Source organism: Ricinus communis, chromosome 10, assembly GCF_019578655.1.
Source record: "Ricinus communis isolate WT05 ecotype wild-type chromosome 10, ASM1957865v1, whole genome shotgun sequence".
Taxonomy (NCBI): domain Eukaryota; kingdom Viridiplantae; phylum Streptophyta; class Magnoliopsida; order Malpighiales; family Euphorbiaceae; genus Ricinus; species Ricinus communis.
Genome location: NC_063265.1, coordinates 19,295,681 through 19,312,917, shown reverse-complemented (window position 1 = coordinate 19,312,917; position 17,237 = coordinate 19,295,681). Strand labels below are relative to the sequence as shown.

The window sequence follows — 17,237 nt, the reverse complement described above, 5'->3', positions numbered from 1 at the left end:
AAAAATAAAAACTTTTTTCCATTTTTAAATTTATTTATATATTTTTGTATTTTTCAATGAAAGAGAGAAAGCAGAAAAAGCATAGAAATTGGAGAGGGAAGAGGAAGAAGAAGAAGAAGAAAAAGAAAAAGAAAGCTCTCTCTTTTTCGTTTGTTTTCTCTCTCTCTCTCTCCTCATTTTTTTTTTCCTTCGGAAGAGAAAATTTTCTCGGGAAAATTTAGGACTTTAACCTTGTAAAGAAAGGTTTTAAGTAACTAGTCAAATATATATACAGATCTGTGAAACTTTCTTTGTCTTTTTAACTTTGCTTAAAACTGGAACTTAGAGAAGCGGTAAGATTCTTCTCCCTTGCAACCTTAAAAAAACATTGTTTTGTACTTTTGATCATTTACATGTCTGTTTCCTCTCTGTCTGTGTGCGTATTTAAGTGGTTCATATATATGTTACATTTTATACGTTCTTTGTTTGGATACAATGAGTGTGTTTGATCACATGAAGTGAAGATCTTTGTCACGGGTCTGTTTCTCTTATTTATTTCTTAAGTTTCTCTTTTTGGGTTTTCTTTCTTTGCTTCTTTTTACTATTTTTAGCCTCCAAATGTTAGATCTTTTTACTACTTGTTGATCTGCTCATTTTATTTTACTTTTTCGGTATTTATTTTTGATTATGGGTGTTACTAACTTTTCTATTTGAGTGTTGAATCTGAGTCTTTGGATCTTTGTTTTGTTTTTCTCTTTGATTTTTTTGGGGTTTCTCCTCCTGCTACCAGTATTTGATCCTTTTTTGACTTAGTTTTCATTATCTTGTTTGGCGGCTGAGACAAATTGATGAAAAATGAAGATGATTAATGAATAGATCGCCTTTTTTTTTTTTTTTTAACAAATAACATGCTTGAGTAAGCTCAGTTACTGGGTTTATTTTAGGTATATTGACTTCTGTTCTAAAATTAAATAGAAAAATAAAAAATTTCACTTCTTCTAAGTAGACTTTCATTGCCAACCGACTTTCTCTCTAAAGTTGTAGTCTTTTACGTTATGAAATTTATTATCCTTGGAATAATTATAACCTGCAAATTTGGTTTAGTCATGGTGGTTTATACTTCATTTGGTTTTTTTTATAGGACAAGGAAAATACTACTGAAAGTAAAAGCCATTTTTAGGAGTTTCTTCTTTCAGTATTTTTGTGGCCAAATCTATTAACAATTTTAAACTGCCTTACAGAATCTATGAAAATAATTCTGTATCTGGATTTTCTTAATTTGCTCATGTGTGTCATGTAGTGTATCTGGTGTTGCGTGGATCCCATGAAACAAATTTGTACTATTACCAAGAATTGCTACTGCCTTATATGGTGATTTTGTCCTAATCTTCAAGTAGATATACTCCACCACTACTCAAATTTCTATACAACTAATAGGGCCTAGTGTTTCCTTTCTCGTGTGTTTCTTGTGGTTGGATTTAAAATTTTGCTTGACAGTGTGGATCTATTGAAAAGAATTGGTCTAGCGTTTCAAATGTATATTTTGGTCCACCAAATTTTTCTTTGCTTTTATGGTTTGGTGTTGTTTGGTCTTTTATTATGTGATCCAATTATAATTGTTATGTGTATCTGCAGGTTGAATCTGATGGGGTAGGTTTTCAGTTTCAGTTGTGCTTTTTACAAATGAAAGTATGTGCTGTGGATTGGAGCGGTTGAAGCCAACGCCGTTTCCAACATTACTGCTGATTTCTTCTGAAGATAGTAGATCCACCAACATAGACATGAATCACTTGACTGTTGAGACTGAAGATACTTTTGCGAGCTTACTTGAGCTTGCAGCTAACAATGATATCGAGGGTTTTAAGCGAACAATAGAGCGGGACCCTTCTTGTGTTGATGAAATTGGACTATGGTATGGTCGTCGGAAAGGCTCCAAACAGATGGTTAATGAACATAGAACCCCACTGATGGTTGCTGCTACTTATGGAAGTATTGACGTTATAAAGCTGATTCTCTCATCATCAGATGCTGATGTTAATCGTTCTTGTGGCCTAGATAAGAGCACTGCCCTTCATTGTGTTGCCTCTGGTGGTGCAGTGAATGCAGTGGATGTTGTTAAGCTGCTTTTAGCAGCAGGTGCTGACCCTAATTCAATAGATGCCAATGGTCATCGTCCAATTGATGTTATTGTTGTTCCACCAAAGCTTGATGGTGTGAAATTTGCTCTTGAAGAACTTCTTGTTAATGATGGATCTGTCATTGAGCGTGATCTGAGGGTTTCCACAGCAACCTCAAATTCAACTTCTCCGCCCCTTTCACCGTCTGTAGGGAATGGCTCTCCATTGTCTTCATCAGATTCCCCAGTGAAATCAAAGCTTCATGATGCAACTATTTCCACTGCATCAGAGAAGAAAGAATACCCAGTGGATCCATCTCTGCCAGACATCAAAAACAGTATTTATTCAACTGATGAATTCCGAATGTATTCATTCAAGGTTCGGCCTTGTTCTCGTGCCTACTCTCATGATTGGACCGAGTGCCCATTTGTTCATCCGGGGGAAAATGCTAGAAGAAGGGATCCTAGGAAGTTCCATTACAGTTGTGTCCCATGTCCTGATTTTCGCAAAGGGGCTTGTAGACGAGGAGATATGTGCGAGTATGCTCATGGAGTTTTTGAGTGCTGGCTTCATCCAGCTCAGTATCGAACCCGTCTTTGCAAAGATGGTACAAGTTGTGCGAGGAGAGTTTGCTTCTTTGCCCACACTGTGGAGGAACTCCGTCCATTATATGTGTCTACTGGTTCTGCTGTTCCCTCTCCTCGCTCGAGCACTTCTGGTGCTACTGCTATGGATTTTGCTGCAGCCATGAGCCTCTTGCCAGGATCTCCTTCATCAGTATCTGTTATGTCTCCTACACCATTCACTCCCCCAATGTCTCCATCTGCGAACAGCATGTCTCATTCTTCTGTTGCTTGGCCCCAACCAAATGTTCCAGCCTTACATCTCCCAGGGAGCAATCTCCAGTCCAGTCGCTTGAGATCTTCCCTTAATGCAAGAGACATTCAAGCTGACGACTACAGTATGCTGCCAGATTTTGATGTGCAGCAGCAGCAGCTCCTAAATGAATTATCCAGTCTTACTCAACCCGCTTTGAGTAATAATTCCTTGAACCGTTCAGGTCGTTTGAAACTAACCCCTTCAAATCTTGATGATTTGTTTTCTGCGGAGAGTTCTTCTCCTCGGTATGCTGATCAAGCATTGGCATCTGCTGTTTTCTCCCCAACCCACAAGTCTGCAGTTCTCAATCAGTTCCAACAGCAGCAAAGTATGTTATCACCAATCAACACAAACTTTTCTCCTAAGAATGTTGATCACCCTCTGTTGCAGGCCTCTTTTGCATCAGGCAGGATGTCTCCTCGAAATGTGGAACCTATCTCACCTATGAGCTCTCGGATGACTATGTTGGCTCAACGCGAGAAGCAGCAACAGCAGCTTCGCAGCCTCAGTTCTCGGGAACTAGGCTCAAACTCCGCTGCAATTGTTGGTTCCCCAGTAAATTCTTGGTCAAAATGGGGTTCTTCAAATGGGAAACCAGACTGGACTGTTAGCAGTGACGAGTTTGGTAAGCTTCGCAGATCAAATTCATTTGAGCTTGGTAATGGGGAGGAGCCTGATCTATCGTGGGTGCAATCACTTGTTAAAGAATCTCCTACTGAAATGAAAGAAAAACTCACCATGCCTGTCTCAACTAGTGTTGCCATGGGTGCTTCATCATGTGAGAGTTCAAATGTGAATTCCCAAATTGATTCAGTTGATCATGTGGTGGGGGCATGGATTGAGCAATTGCAGATTGATCAGCTTGTGGCTCAGCAAAATTGAATTCAATTTTACAGAGACCAAGAGGGTAGTGAAAACAGGCAAGGTTTTGGTAAATACTTCAATGTTTTTTTGGGGTTTTGTTGTTAGTGGTGTTGAAGGTAACTGTTATAGCAGAAGTAAGGGAAGTGAGCAAGGTCACTTTGGAAGAAGAAAATATTCATTTTCACCATATAATTGTTACATCAGTAAGTTAGAGAACAAGAAAAAAGAAAAGAGAGACAGGGTGAGATAGCTTTTGGTTTAGAATAAAAAAAAAAAAAAAAAAGACCCAGGCTAGGTGTATTTTTTCTCAATATTTTCAAATTTTTAGATTTCTATTATTGTCATTTTTTAACATTATGATGAGCAACATGTTAAAGTTACAGTATAACTAGATTGCCCTGTTTGTCAAACTCTTATATTCAACATGACCTTCAGAATCAATAGAAGGCCATGACATGAGACTAATGAAAAGACTTTCTTTATGGCTATGTAGTTCTTGGACTGGAATGAGCACAGGTGGATGGAGTTGTTGATGATTGTGGGGTGCTAGTAATTTAGAGAGATAATAAAGTTGACAAATGATGTATTTAGTTTATTTATTGCTATTATTCTAATACCCTTTTATTTAATGCACAACTAGTTGTTATTTCTTGTGCTACTTGATTTTTAATTTCCATTTATCCCTTCTTAGTGGGTTATTGGAGATGGATTTGGAACACCTGTGCTTTGGATTCCATATCCAAGTAGTGGGATATGGGAATTTATGTGGAATGTGCACATGAGATGGAGATTGATGAAGAAAAAAAGAAAAAAAATGCTAATCTTTTTAATCCAGATTCTTCTATTTGATCAAACATATCAGATCTTAGTTTACAATATTGTTTTTTATTACCTAGAAACCATGATTCCCTCACGGGAAATACTAGCCTTCCTTTTCTACTTCCTTCAACAAGAGATATCATAGGAGAGACCTAATTGGTAAAAAGCTGAAAAACCATTGTTTGCTTTGACAATTCTAGCCATTTTTTCAAAAAAAGATTATGATAAAGTTAATCTGATTTTATAACTATTGATATTAAAAAAATGCATCAAGTTCCGATCTGGCTATTGGTCCAAATATGAGTTATTGTTTTGAAAAACAGCAATGTGGCAAAAGCAAAAGTATATTAAAGTTGGCTTTCACCTTTCGGTGCCTCGGTTAATTAGTAAATATTTCTTTGCTTTTTCTTTATAAAATATGTTTCTTCTCTTTAATTCTCACCACTAAAGATGCCTAAGTCCATAGTTTTCAACTTTGAAACTCTTAAAATAAAAGAAGTTCACTAATGAAGAAGGACAAGAAAAAGGTAAACAGGAAAGCACAAGAAAGGGCCTAGTGCATGAGGAAGACATAAAGAAAACCAAACAAAAGAGAAACAAGAAATGCAAATAAGAATAGAGCAAAGTGGCTCGCAATGGGAGGCTTTCTTTTAGAGCAAAGTGGCTAAAATGAGATGATCCTACTAATGGGACCTCTAAGATGTTGACTAGTTTTAGGTTTTGATAATAGAATTTCATGGGTTGTATCATCACTAGTTTTTGTTTGGTTGTTAAGAAAACATTGATTTGGAATCTTGAGATTATTACCAAAACTTAAGAAAAAAAAAAAATTATATTCAATAGCTAAGCTTGAAAAGTTGGCATATTTCTGTTTTGCTAATTCCCTTCCAAGCAGAAAAGATGTAGAAATAGGTGACTAATTATCCTTTTGGTTATTCCTCCACTTGTTTTATTACTATCTTTCTTTTTCTCTCTTTTTTCCAACATTTTATTTTGTTGTTAATATTTGTCTTAATCTTCCAAATAGGCCATCCAAGTTTAATCAAGGTGGTTAATGCATGTTTTAATTAAATCCTTAATTTTCTACCTCTTGTTGTTCAATGGGTGCGTAAAAGGATAATTTGAAATTGAATTGAATCAAAAAAACTGAGAAGTCGAATTTTCTTTTTCTAAAAAAATAGAACTGAATTAAACCAAAAATAGAGATTAATAATCCAATTTAAAACTTTCAATGTTTTCTTTAATTTTTAAATTTAATTAAATTTATCTAAACATTTTAATTATATTTATTAAATTTAACAGCAATTATTTTGGTTTTAATTTTTTTTTTGTTGGTAAAACCTATAAAAACTTATTTTCTCGAATCGAACTAGAATTTATCTGCATTGATAATCGAACCAAACTGAACTTTCAGTTTGGTTTTAATCACACACCTTATCGTTATGGCATCATCATCATCATTTGATTTTATGTTGTGGTTCTTGTACATTTCATTTTAGTTTAGAGATTCTAGGTATGGTTTGGTGAGCATCTATGGGGGGTAGTTTGGTTAAATATTGGTTAGAAAATTTCCTAATCAGGCAATCATCATTGCAGTTCAATTTCATTGTCAATGTTAGAGTTAAGCTTTATAAATTTAAATAAAAATCCTTAGACACAATCTAGCTGTTGTGGAGTTGCTATGTGTGGTAGGTCAGAGTCATATTTTTGTTTAAGATATTCTGTTTCTATAGATAAGTTTAATTATATAGCTTATATTTCATTCCACCTTTTCTTTCAGGTTGCAGATAATTTAAACTCTAGTTTCCATTTTAGGCAATTTCTTTCATTATGGAGATGTCCATGTGAGTAAGATATTTTGGACTTTTGTTTTTCTACATATTTATAGAATTAATTTGAGAGTATATCGGATAGGATATTTACAAATGGCAAAATACTATTTTAAGAGTTTTAATATAGTTGTATACTCAAGGTCCGAACTCGAAAGCTTAGTTAAGTTAGAAAAAACCTTTATCATTTCATCTACAATCTCTTGATTTTTTGAATTTAAACCTTTTAAGTATGGATTTAAATTCTAAAAGAACTAGCACAAAAGGGTTTAAGAGTTTTAATATAGTTATACTCAAGGTCCGAACTCGAGAGCTTAGTTAAGTTAGAAAAAACCTTTATCATTTCATCTACAATCTCTTGATTTTTTGAATTTAAAACCTTTTAAGTATGGATTTAAATTCTAAAAGAACTAGCACAAAAGGGTCTTCTAACTCCTTGCTTATACTTTTATAAGTAGTATGATTATTTGTGATGAATAATTTTAAAAAAATTTAATTTTTATAGATCAGGTTATTTTATTTTTTTGATAGTTTTTAATAATCATAATGCATGGGTTAGGGAGAAAATTGAAAAGACAATCAATTATTAGAAAAGTTAAAAGGAAAACACTCTAAGATTTAATGGGTCATAATATTTTCAGTGATGTTGGTGACTATCTTTGTCTGAAACTAGACCTACCAAACAGTACTATTTAAAATGATTCTAGATTCTTGCAAGAACATGGGACCTCAATGAAACTACCTGTATTATAAATTAAAGTATTATGTCCTTTGAAAGGGCCAGACCACATTAAGAGATTTATAGATGCATATGCTTGAAATAACAAGTTGATATAAGAAATAGCAATAATGAAGAGTGAGGGTGGGTGGGAAGTTGGTGTGGTGTTAGCTATGGCCTAACCAATTTTCACTTCAGACCCTTTAATTAGGTCCAGAGATTAGGTTTTTGGTAACCAAATAAATGCCCTGCTACTGGGAGACCTGTCCTCATGAGATTAGGATAATCTTTTAAAGCACATCTGAATTAGAGACATCCCCTCTTTTGATGATAAGGATGTTTCAACTTGAATCAATCAATGATAAGGGATAACCACTAGAAGCTTTTTTTTTTTTTTTTTTTTAAAAGAAAAAAGAATTCTTTTTTTGCTGTCCAAAAAAAGTTAGCATTTCAAAATCTTGTTTCTTACATAAAAGAATAAAGATTTTGAAAGGTCAAATAATGTAATAATAAGATGATGGTTCAAAGAGAACTTAAATGTGATTAGATCATTGCATTTTCAGAATCTAAAGTATAGGAATCAGAGATGACAATGGTGCCAATTCCTCACCCTTGCTCAACAAAGTGGTTTTCATATTCTTGTAACCGAGTCAGATTGTCAGGAACCGGCCAAGTTAGTCAATAACAGTGGTCAAGATTTGGAACTAGAAGGATTACTGCAAGATATCAAGATGATTTTATAGAGGATCTAGATGTTTAAATAAAGAAAAAAATAACTTACTTTTGTTAGAAGACAATGCGATCAAGCAGCTCATATTGCGGCTAAATATGGTGTTAATGTATCTGAATGTAATATCTGGTACATCAAATCCTCCAACTTTAGCATCTCATGCATAAAATTTTGTTGGTTGAATGAACAGTTCTGATACACCTGTTAGTGGTAAAAATAATAGCTCTGCGTATATGCGCAGTTTGGATTACAGGCAGGACATTGTCCAGAGCAATTTTCTAGCCTTGCTTCTCAAATGCCTCTTCTCTACTGGAAACAGTTTGTACAGAAAGCTAAATAGTAGGACCATATGCAAAGGAGTTTAGCAGCCATCAGGCCAATAACTCAACAGTCAGACAATCAAATGCTCATTCATATCATAGTGCAGGAATCCTGAGGTCTAAAGCTTGATAATAGCTCTCCCATTTGAGAATTTCTGATGGAGCAAGATAACTGACTTTAGCTTGCAGGTTAGCAGGGTAGTCCATATGAACGTGAAAGTCATTGTCATGATGAATCAATAATAATGCCTGCTTGTATCAATTAATTGTGCATCTATCTAGTGTAGTACATAAATTTTGGGGCATGGAACTACATAAACAAACAATCCATTCCCCAACACATTTTACATTTTCCTCTCTTTCTACCATCAAGACTTTCATTTGTAAGACATGCAAGTTAAAAACATGTCGAACAATTGTAGATGAACAGATGGAGAAGGAAGTCAGCTCCTAAGAAAGGTCCATGGTCCCATCCCAGTTCCTATCCTGTGAATAGAAAATTACAAGTGTTGAAGCAATTTGTCATAGGAAGCATGGATCAAATGGAATGAACTAAGATCAACCCCAGGATAGCAAAGTTAGAATTTGTTTACGTGTATTACCTCAAAAAGCCAGCGATTGCACGTAAAGCCATAAAAATGATTAATGCAACCCAGATACCGACAAAACCATGACTAGAAGATAGCGTAAATAAGCATAGGATACTAATTATTGCCACCAAAACCTGGATACAGGAGGAAAAATGTTAAAAAGTGAGAAATATGATGCAAGAGAAGAAAAACTATAATGAACAAATCATATTTATTGGTGTTAAAATGGAGAAGATATATAGATCATAATACACTATTTTATGAATTCTGTTCAACGGTGGTTGCAAGATCATCAATTTCTGCTGTATTCTTGCTAACCAAAATAAGCTCTTTTTAAACACAACAGGAAAATGAATAGTTATCGTGAAGGAAAAAAAAGAAAAGGTGGAAGGCAAGCGATACCATTGAGTATGCAGAGTATGCGAAGTCTGATGCTCCATAGTTAATTCCGTCGAAAACAAATGCTAAAACATTTATCGGTTGGGTTGCTGTAACAAACTAATAAGCAAAACAAACAAAGTCTTAATCTCAAAATGATCCCAACTCCAAGCGACACAAGGCAAATACCCTTTTCTTGTAGTTAGAAGAGAAAGTGTGAAATTTACCGGCATGCCAACAGTAATAAGGTGCAAAACGCTGATGTCTTCTGTAAATAATCTTGAAGCAAACTGTAGTCCAACTAAAAGGATGACTGAGAGCAGTAGCCCAAGAACCAAACCTAACTGCACTATGATGCCATAGTAAACAACTCAAAAATATTTGAAAGGGTGATAGGTAATTCCTAAACTAAGAAATTATCACACCTGCAATACACGAGAAGCAGTGGCTTTGGCCTTGTCATAGTCGTTATTTGCAAAAGCACTAGCAAGGATTGCCTGGAAAAATGGAAATCGATTTCTATTTCATGAAAAGTTATTAAGAATCATAATACATTTCAGGATTGCAGTAAGGTTAGATATTGTAACAAAGAGAATTACAAAATTGGCAAAGACTAGGAAGCAAAAGCAATATTAAATTTTTTATCATAATGCTTATGAAAGGCTACTGTGCTTTGATTTGAAATAAATTCACATATACCTGCAAAAAACTGAAATCAATCATGCAGTGAGCAAACTTAGTCGATATTGCTTTGTAGTTCTGACTTGCCCAGAAATTTTTAGATGATAAAATGATGATTTGTCCTTCTCAAAAGTTCAAAGCATAAGACCATAGTTTGGTACTTTGTGGCAAAACATAACTAGCACAAATTATAATCAACAATAAAATTGCATGTAAGAACAAAAATATTAAACTAGCATGTTGTCATTACTCTTTCCAATAATCTATTCAACATTCAATAAAATGGGCAAGGAAATTGTGCTTCCACATTTCAAATGCATGAAGTTAACATTAAAGTAATGAATAATGAATATAAATTTATCTTCAAAATAAAGATTTCTTACTTGTCCGGCCACAGCCAGCCCATCTGCAAGCAAAGAAGTTGACATGCCAATCTGCAAGCAAACCTGAAATGCAGCCATTGAAGTAGATCCATGTCTTGCAGCAAGTGATGCTGCCAGAGTGACACAGAATGTTGAAGCTATTACCCTCATCAAAAGTAGAAATCCTTGACGAAAGCAACAAAAATAATATTGTATAGATCAGTTCAAATAGTGTATAAAGCCAGTAGGAAGAAAATGAATAGAAAGGAATTGAAAGTGTGCCATGCACACAAATACAAGGAAAGAAGGAAACAAAAAAGAAGAAAAGACTTTTACCATTTTTGAGAAACTGACTAAATTGTAGATCTTTAATGCTAGGAGGCAATAGATCAACATGTTCTATTAATTTCCATAGCAGTATCAGGGAGATTAAGTACCTATTGTAACAACTTAAGATCAATGAACTGTAGAGTCTTAACCAAATAATTCTCAAAAGCCAATATAAGTGCAAACCAGAAATTTGAAAAATGACCAGGATAGAGATTGAACTTACTGAGAAATAACATGAGCAATGGCTGCACCACTAACATCCAGCCGGAATAAGAAGATAAAAATTGGGTCCAATACGATGTTTACTGTGTCTCCCACAACTGCACCAATCCCAACAAAAGTAAATAATAACTACACTAGAATTTTAAACTGGTAAACCACAAATTCTGTTTTCTCTTTTTGAAAAAAGAGCAAGGAACAGAAGAGAATTGCTCAGTTTTTTTCAAATTAAAAGCAAGAAGACTGATAATCCAGGCGAAGGATTTGGGTCATTTGGTGAACTGACCTAAATAAAAATACATGAGTACATACACTTGGATCAAAATAATTAAACTGTGGATGGATAAAATAAAAAAGAGAGAAAAAAATCATCAGGATATTATAATTTAAGTAGTACAATTTTAAAATGTTAGAAAAAAATTATCATTTCAAATATTTTGCTCATACATTGTGTTTCTTTCTGTTTAACAATATAAGCGTGTGCGAGTGATGTGAAGATCCTATTTTCAACGTGCTTTTGCATGCAAATATAAATGAGCAAGGAAATCATTCTTGAGAAAAATATATTGACTATTGCTAAGAAGAAAAGAGGACCACTACTGTTTCAGAAATAATTAAGTGAAACCATGTTGATGAACAGACACCAAGCCAAGTGCATACTAATATCTCAAATTGATTTTCCACCAAAAGGCAACATGTTAATGGGAGAATGCAGAAAACAAAATTTCTCTCACCAGTAGCATATAAAGGAGTTTTTGTATCCTTAATTCCCCGAAAAACCCCTTGCATGGCCAAAGAAAGAAGAACAGCAGGAGCACCAAGCGACCTCAATACCAAGTATTGTTGTGCTGGTATTAACATGGGAGAATCCTGCATTAATAATGTTGGACTTAAAAAACTATTCGAAGTTCGAACAGGAATTGGTACTCGGATCTAATGTTACTTCTGAGGTGTGATGGAATGGTGAAAGAACTGGCAGCAGAAAATTTAAAATAACTTCCAGCAAGTAAACTGGAATATACAAATTCAGTAAATTATGCTTCTAACAGGTCTGATGGTACAAAACAAGCTACAAATGAATGTCAGACAAGCCATTAACAAGTTTAGCCATCAGAATAGTTATCAGGCAACAAGCTTGTAGCCAAGGAGCCCCAAGTTACCACATTTCTAAATTAAAAAGATGCAAGAGAAATGAAACATGATACTCGACATTTCAGTCACTCAAAGACCACATGAAAACACTTACAGAATATACACCCATGTAGCTCAGGATTGTTTTAGCAGAAAAAATGAGCAATAAAGCCTGAATTATTCCAAGCACACAACCAACAACCAATGCTGAAGAAGCAGATGGTATATGCCTTCTCTCATCATGCCTTTTGGTGAAAGTACTGCTTACAGAGGATGTTTTGTTTGTGGATGCTGGTTAGGAGAAAAACAAAGACGAGCACATTATTATAGACAAGCATGTTCAGGACGTTATAAAACAGTCGAACAAGAACACCAATATGTTGGCTCTATCAGAATACCAGGTATCACATATATAGGCGGATCTGTTCCATATGCAGAAGGGAAAAAATAGGACAAACATACCACCTTTAGGTAACAGCTCTTCCATTTCCTTATTGACAGTGAAACCATATTCTAATGATGCATTTTCCTGCACATGAGTACTCAGTTTTCCAGTAGCATTTTCCTCGGCAACAAAAGAAGTTGTAACACTGACAAGGGGGAATATTGCAATCTTTGATACTTGATTAAATACAGCAATAGAAACACCCACAGCAGCAAGCTCCACAGGTCCTATAAATAGCAAAATGATTGAGCCACTGATGATAACTAAAGAGAAACGTTGCATGGAAGTAGCTAATCTTTTCCCTATGTTGGCTGGTAAGCTAAGAACATTGATAGGTTATTATTTTTTTCCTGCAATCTTACCTTTTGTCCAGACAGAGTTTGTTTTCATTTGATCTAATTGTTGATGTAGAGTACTTGGAAATGAATTTAGAATCTTATAATATGCTTATACACATTTTATCCATGTTCCACATTTCAAACAAGGACCAAATGAAGAATTGAGACTATTAGAGAGGCACTAGTTTCAGCTTCCAGGTCATTTCTGCACAGCAAATTTGCCACGATACACATCAAATATAGGTACCTTTGATGCTATAGTTATTACAGTAATAGAGAGAGCAAATATATTCTCAGAAGGAAAAAAAATAGAGCAACTATCATCTGCGCAAATCCATATTTGATCATAAATATGATGGCAATAGGAAAATAGAGTCTGATTTTAACTAAAACTTGCAGACACTTGAGAAACAGAGAAAAAAATACTAAACTTTTTAGATGCTGATTAACAAACATAGATGCACTGAACATCCTCATCAATTTGCATTTGAAGTTATTAATGAGAATTAGAAAACAATCAAGAGGGCAGAAAAGTAGTCAATATGCTAGCTAGCTTTTATAAAGATTGAGAACTATTTGCGCACAAACCTAAATGGCCAATGAATGCTGTGTCAATCAGAGAAGCAACAGGATCTGCTGCTAAAGCAAGTGCTGCAGGAATTGCAATTTGTGCTATTTCTATCCCTAACTCATCCTTCCTGAAAACGTACCTGTGCAAGCCATCGTGGATTTACACATGAGATGTAATTAAATCAGTTATACCGTTCCTTATAAAAAACTACACAAACATAAACTTTCTCAAAACGCAGGATGAAGACCTACTAACAAAGAATTAAAGAAACAGAAAACAAACCCAAGTTGTACAGCATGATAATGGTTGCATCTATGAGAAGGGACAAAGCCCACATGCATCACTTGCATCAATATTTTTATGATTGATACAAGAAGTTTATCTCTGATGATAATCATGAAATGAGAATGAATAAATTAAGATGACAGCTCTAAAAAACTGTAAATGGAGGCCTAAATTTCTAATTAACACAATCTAATGGTACCTTGTGTCTCTGAAGAACATTAAAAGAGGCATACTGGCCAAGTTTTTCCACAAATTAAGAACAGCATCTGTGGCCATCAATAGAATGGCTCTTTCTCTTCTAGATGGAAATCGAATATTACAACGCCTCAATAGAGAAAATTCAAACATGGGAACAAGAAAAACCTCAAAGAACAACAGACTGCAATAATCACCAAAAGTCAAAACAACAGGGAAGAAATTGCTGCCAACAGGTTAAAATTCAACAGCTAAAGAATGGTCAATAAAGACAAAGGAACTCCATGCATGCAAATAACCCAGAAAGAATCAAGATTCAAGAACCATAATTCCCAAGAAATTCCATGCATGCAAGAACAGAGAACCCCAGAAAGAAAAAAGACTAATAACACCAAGAAATGCACTATGCTTAATTAGAAAGATAACAGACAAAAATATAGTTGAAAAATAAAAGAAATGTGGAGAGAGAAACTAACCGTGTTTGACTTAAAATCTAGGATGGACCTCCCTCAGTTCAGGAAGCCCCAGAGTGTACTAAGAATAGAGCCAAGATATATAGGTGTTATACATATATTTATATATAGTAAAACGTACGTAGAGTATATAGGCTTATATTATCTTAGTATCCACCATTAACCGCCACCTTTTCAGTTCTCACGAGGCCTAACATAGATTTAATCGAAACGTTAATTTCTTCAACAGGGAAAATTGTTTGTTTCTTCTACTGTCTAGCAAAAGTTTGATCAATATTATAATCACTTTTTAGTTGGGATTGCAATTTTAATATTTGATTAAATAATCTTGCTTGTAAACCATATAATATATTCATAAAACATATATTAGTATTACTTTATTCTATGACATTAATCTTTTTTATTATTATTTAAAATATATTTTCATTTTGTAAAATACTAATATATTCTATAATATTATTATGAATTCAGAGATTATAATTAATAACATTTCATTTTATTTTTTCAGTAACTATGTCTTAAAGTTAATTTACATATTAAATTATCATAATTGGCCAAAAAAATTAAGTTTCGTATAGATTTCCAACTGCTATGTAAATATTGTGGTCATCATATCCTTCCCAGACAACCAAACCCTTAAAGGCTCTCAAATTCTATTCCACATCACTTAATTTTAGGTCTGTATACCTTAGAGATACAGCCTCATGTCTGGTTGTCCTCATTTCCTTCTTCCAATTAGTATGCAGACTTGCTGGAACATCAGAACTACTGTTTGGGCAGAACACATGCAACTCACACGAGTAGATTATATTAACAATGCAGAAAGAGAATAAAATGAGGCATCATAATAACTTTTACTTTATTCGGCAGTGTGCTCAGTGCTTAGATTCATGGAGAGCCTCAATTTTCATTATAAAGGAGAATAAATACATCCGTCCTCACGAAGCACTTCCCTTTCTGCCAGCTGCTAGACCTATTTGGTAAGGTCTAACAGGTAAGATCCCATATCATCAGGATAAATAAAACTATTACACTTCTGTCACCAATAATCGCCACATGAGCATTTTCCATCTTCAAATCGATGGAACCGGTTATTATCCCTTACAATTATTACTCTTCCAGAGCACTGAGACATAAATTTGATTGCAGTATGGCAATTGCCACATATCCGCAAATTCTTCATAACTCTAATTGGCCTGTCTGGTGGGACAGCAATAATCCCAAATGCAATGGCCAGCCTTTCACTGTGATACCTAATTGTCTGCCTTTTCTCCTCGCCATCCACCTCTCGCAGCACAAAGCTCGTGTCTGCAACGTAACCAGCTTTCTCCATATCCTCCTCCAATTCCTCCAATTTCTGATAAATCTCATTGGTTTTCTCATGAGACCTATCACCTGCAGCAAATGTATGAACTCTATTACCTTCCTCAATCCAACTCAATCCTGTCTCCTTTTTAACACCTCGGTCCCTAAGCATCTTTCTAGCTTTGGCTGCATCGCCATATCTTTGAGCTGCTGCATAAGCATTGGCTAACAGCACAATCATACCTGAGCTCACAGGACCCAACTCAAAGATTCTATCAGCCGCAAAGGCTGCAAGTTCAGTGTTTCCATGAAGGCGGCACCCTGTCAGAAAAGCTCCCCAAACAGACTCTGTTGGATCTATGGGCATTCCCTTAATAATTGCAAGTGCTTCTTGCAATTTCCCCGCACGGCCAAGCAGGTCCACCAAGGTGGCATAATGTTGAGCCCCTGGCTCGATCCCATACTCCTTCATACGCTCAAAATAACGCTGTCCTTTTTCAATTAACCCTGCATGACTGCAAGCATAAAGCAGACATAAAAAGGTAATAAAATTGGGTTTCATCCCAACATTTTTCATCTTGTCAAACAAATAAAAAACTTTCTCTGTATGTGCATGTTGAGCACAAGCAATCAACATAGCATTCCACATACCAAGATTCTTAATAGACACCTCATCAAAAACCTTAAATGCTGCTTCAACAACACCACACCTTGAATAGAAAGAAATCAAAGAACTACCCACAAAACTCGAGGAATCGTAACTTGTTTTCAAACACAAACCTTGTATCTGCCTCCCTAATTCAAGCAAAGTCGAATCACCACATACCCTAATAACACTCGAATAAATAAAATCATTCACATCTAGGTCCTCCAATAAAGCTTCTTTAAACAGTCTTAGAGCCTCCTCATCTTCACCCACTTGAGCATATCCATAAATCATCCCACTCCAAGAAACCACATTTCTCTCAGGCATTTCATCAAATACTTTCCTCGCATCACTTAATTCCCCACATTTTGCGTACATGTCAACCGTAGAACTCCCAACAAACACATTGAAATTATACCCAGTTTTAATCACAAAACCATGTACTGATTTCCCAACATCACACCTACCCCAAAAGGCGCAAGCTTTAGTAGCACTGGGGAAAATATGATCATCAGGCCTTATATCATGTAGAAGCATTCGACGAAAGTACTCTATGGCAAGACAAGGAAGATCATTCTGAGCTAAAGAAGAGATAACAGAGCTCCAAGTAGTGGATGACTTTTGAGGGGTTTCTTCAAAAACTTGAATTGACAAAATGGGCAACTGGGTCTTTGAATAAAAGTTAATTAGATAATTAGAAACAAGTGGGATTGGTTGAAGACCTGATTTGATTATATAGGTATGAAGTTGAAGGCCATTTAAAAGTGATCTTGATTGGGTTTGAAATAAAAGAAGGTTACAAATGTATCTATATTTTTCTTCAAAAGATAAATCTTTTATTATCTGATTTTGAGAGGAATTCTGAAAAGAAGATGATTGATTAGAAGAAGTGGGTTTTTGACTTTGCTCAAAAGTGGGTTTAATCAAGACGTTTTGCAAGACTTTTGAAAGAGTGGTTTGGGCTTCTAGGGTTCTTTTGGGAACCTGGTGAAGCATCTAGCTGTTGTTAGTTCTGGAGCTTGCATCTCTCTGC

At 35.0% G+C, this 17,237-nt stretch overlaps 3 protein-coding genes across 6 annotated transcripts; 1 reads left to right on the top strand and 2 right to left on the bottom strand.

The window, feature by feature from the left end:
- Positions 1-61: 61 nt before the first annotated feature.
- On the top strand, positions 62-4,434 carry LOC8278944 (zinc finger CCCH domain-containing protein 30). 3 transcript variants are annotated; one of them, XM_002526672.4, is made up of 2 exons: positions 62-332; positions 1,615-4,434. In XM_002526672.4, exon 2 carries the CDS (start codon positions 1,671-1,673, stop codon positions 3,855-3,857), a length of 2,187 nt encoding a protein of 728 aa, XP_002526718.1. In that variant the 5' UTR covers positions 62-332; positions 1,615-1,670; the 3' UTR covers positions 3,858-4,434. The 3 variants fall into 3 exon arrangements, with proteins under 3 accessions (XP_002526718.1, XP_015579395.1, XP_015579394.1); XM_015723909.3 differs by lacking the exon at positions 62-332 and adding an exon at positions 370-516; XM_015723908.3 differs by lacking the exon at positions 62-332 and adding an exon at positions 538-1,515.
- Positions 4,435-8,465: 4,031 nt separating this feature from the next.
- Positions 8,466-14,221, bottom strand: LOC8278945 (protein DETOXIFICATION 42-like). Of its 2 annotated transcripts, none has more exons than XM_015723900.3 (13): positions 13,785-14,221; positions 13,318-13,439; positions 12,409-12,618; positions 12,062-12,237; positions 11,550-11,685; positions 10,820-10,916; positions 10,603-10,703; positions 10,288-10,451; positions 9,649-9,720; positions 9,451-9,567; positions 9,248-9,343; positions 8,858-8,979; positions 8,466-8,741 (listed from the first exon to the last, which is right to left on the bottom strand). In XM_015723900.3, exons 1-13 carry the CDS (start codon positions 13,931-13,933, stop codon positions 8,699-8,701), a joined length of 1,605 nt encoding a protein of 534 aa, XP_015579386.1. In that variant the 5' UTR covers positions 13,934-14,221; the 3' UTR covers positions 8,466-8,698. The 2 variants fall into 2 exon arrangements, with proteins under 2 accessions (XP_015579386.1, XP_015579387.1); XM_015723901.3 differs by having other exon boundaries at positions 12,412-12,618.
- Positions 14,222-15,090: 869 nt separating this feature from the next.
- Positions 15,091-17,200, bottom strand: LOC107261846 (putative pentatricopeptide repeat-containing protein At5g52630). The gene has a single exon (XM_015723888.3). It carries the CDS (start codon positions 17,198-17,200, stop codon positions 15,293-15,295), a length of 1,908 nt encoding a protein of 635 aa, XP_015579374.2. The 3' UTR covers positions 15,091-15,292.
- Positions 17,201-17,237: the final 37 nt, after the last annotated feature.